General features: G+C 65.5%; 1 protein-coding gene across 1 annotated transcript in view; it reads left to right on the top strand.

The window, feature by feature from the left end:
* Positions 1-267: 267 nt before the first annotated feature.
* Positions 268-967, top strand: part of LOC108510357 — a gene marked incomplete at both ends in the record, with an annotated part of 4,854 nt that continues 4,154 nt past the window's right edge. The window contains one exon of the mRNA XM_017840037.1: positions 268-611. Within this exon, the coding sequence (XP_017695526.1) occupies positions 268-611 (344 nt within the window). The remainder of the gene's footprint in view (positions 612-967) is intronic.

A 967-nucleotide genomic window follows, 5' to 3' on the forward strand; every position in this document is an offset into this window, starting at 1 on the left:
GTTCCTCCCAGCTCATCCCAGTTAACTCCAGTCCCTCCCAGTCCCTCCCAGTTCATCCCAGTTAACTCCAGTGCCCCCCAATCCCCTCCCAGTACATCCCAGTTACACCCCCAGTCCGTCCCAGTTTGTCCCAGTTTGTCCCAGCTCATCCCAGTCCCTCCCAGTCCGTCCCAGTTCATCCCAGTTTGTCCCACCCGGTCTCATCGTGCCCGTTCCCACGCGGGGCCCTCGCGCGCGCCTCGACCGGATCCGGAACTGACGTCACAGACCCCGCCCCTCTCCCAGGCGGAAGTGCCCTCAGCGCCCCGCCCCTTTCCCCCCGTTGGGGCCGCGGGGGGATTTTGGGGACAGAAACGGTGATTTTGGGCCGCCCGAGGTGATTTTTTGGCGCAGCTCGGAGCGTTTTGGGGCCGTTTGGAGCCGTTTCGAGACGTTTCCAGGCGCTTCCGTGTCGGGCCCCGCCGCCATTTTTCCTCCGGGGGCGGCGCTCAGGCCGGAGGGCGTCGCTTTGTGGTCTTTCGGTGACGTCACTTCCGGCGGCGCTCTGGCGGTTCCGGCGCGACTCGTTGGTTCCGGCGCGCGGCGAACGGGGGTGACTTTGAGGAGCGGAGGTGACTGGGACGGACTGGGACTGACTGGGACGGACTGGGAGGGGATTGGGGGGGACTGGGAGGGCACTGGGGGGCACTGGGATGAACTGGGACGGACTGGGAGGGACTGGGACCAACTGGGAGGGGATTGGGAGGGACTGGGAGGGACTGGGGGGGGACTGGGCCCAGTTTGGGGGTTACTGGGAGCACTGGAGGGGACTGGGATGAACTGGGAGCACTGGGAGGGGACTGGGATGAACTGGGAGCACTGGGAGGGGACCGGGATGAACTGGGATGAACTGGAAGGGGACTGGGATGAACTGGGATGAACTGGAAGGGGACTGGGATGAACTGGGAGCACTGGGAGGGGACTGGGA

This window comes from Lepidothrix coronata, unplaced genomic scaffold (genome assembly GCF_001604755.1).
Source record: "Lepidothrix coronata isolate B3197 unplaced genomic scaffold, Lepidothrix_coronata-1.0 Scaffold707, whole genome shotgun sequence".
NCBI classification, from domain to species: domain Eukaryota; kingdom Metazoa; phylum Chordata; class Aves; order Passeriformes; family Pipridae; genus Lepidothrix; species Lepidothrix coronata.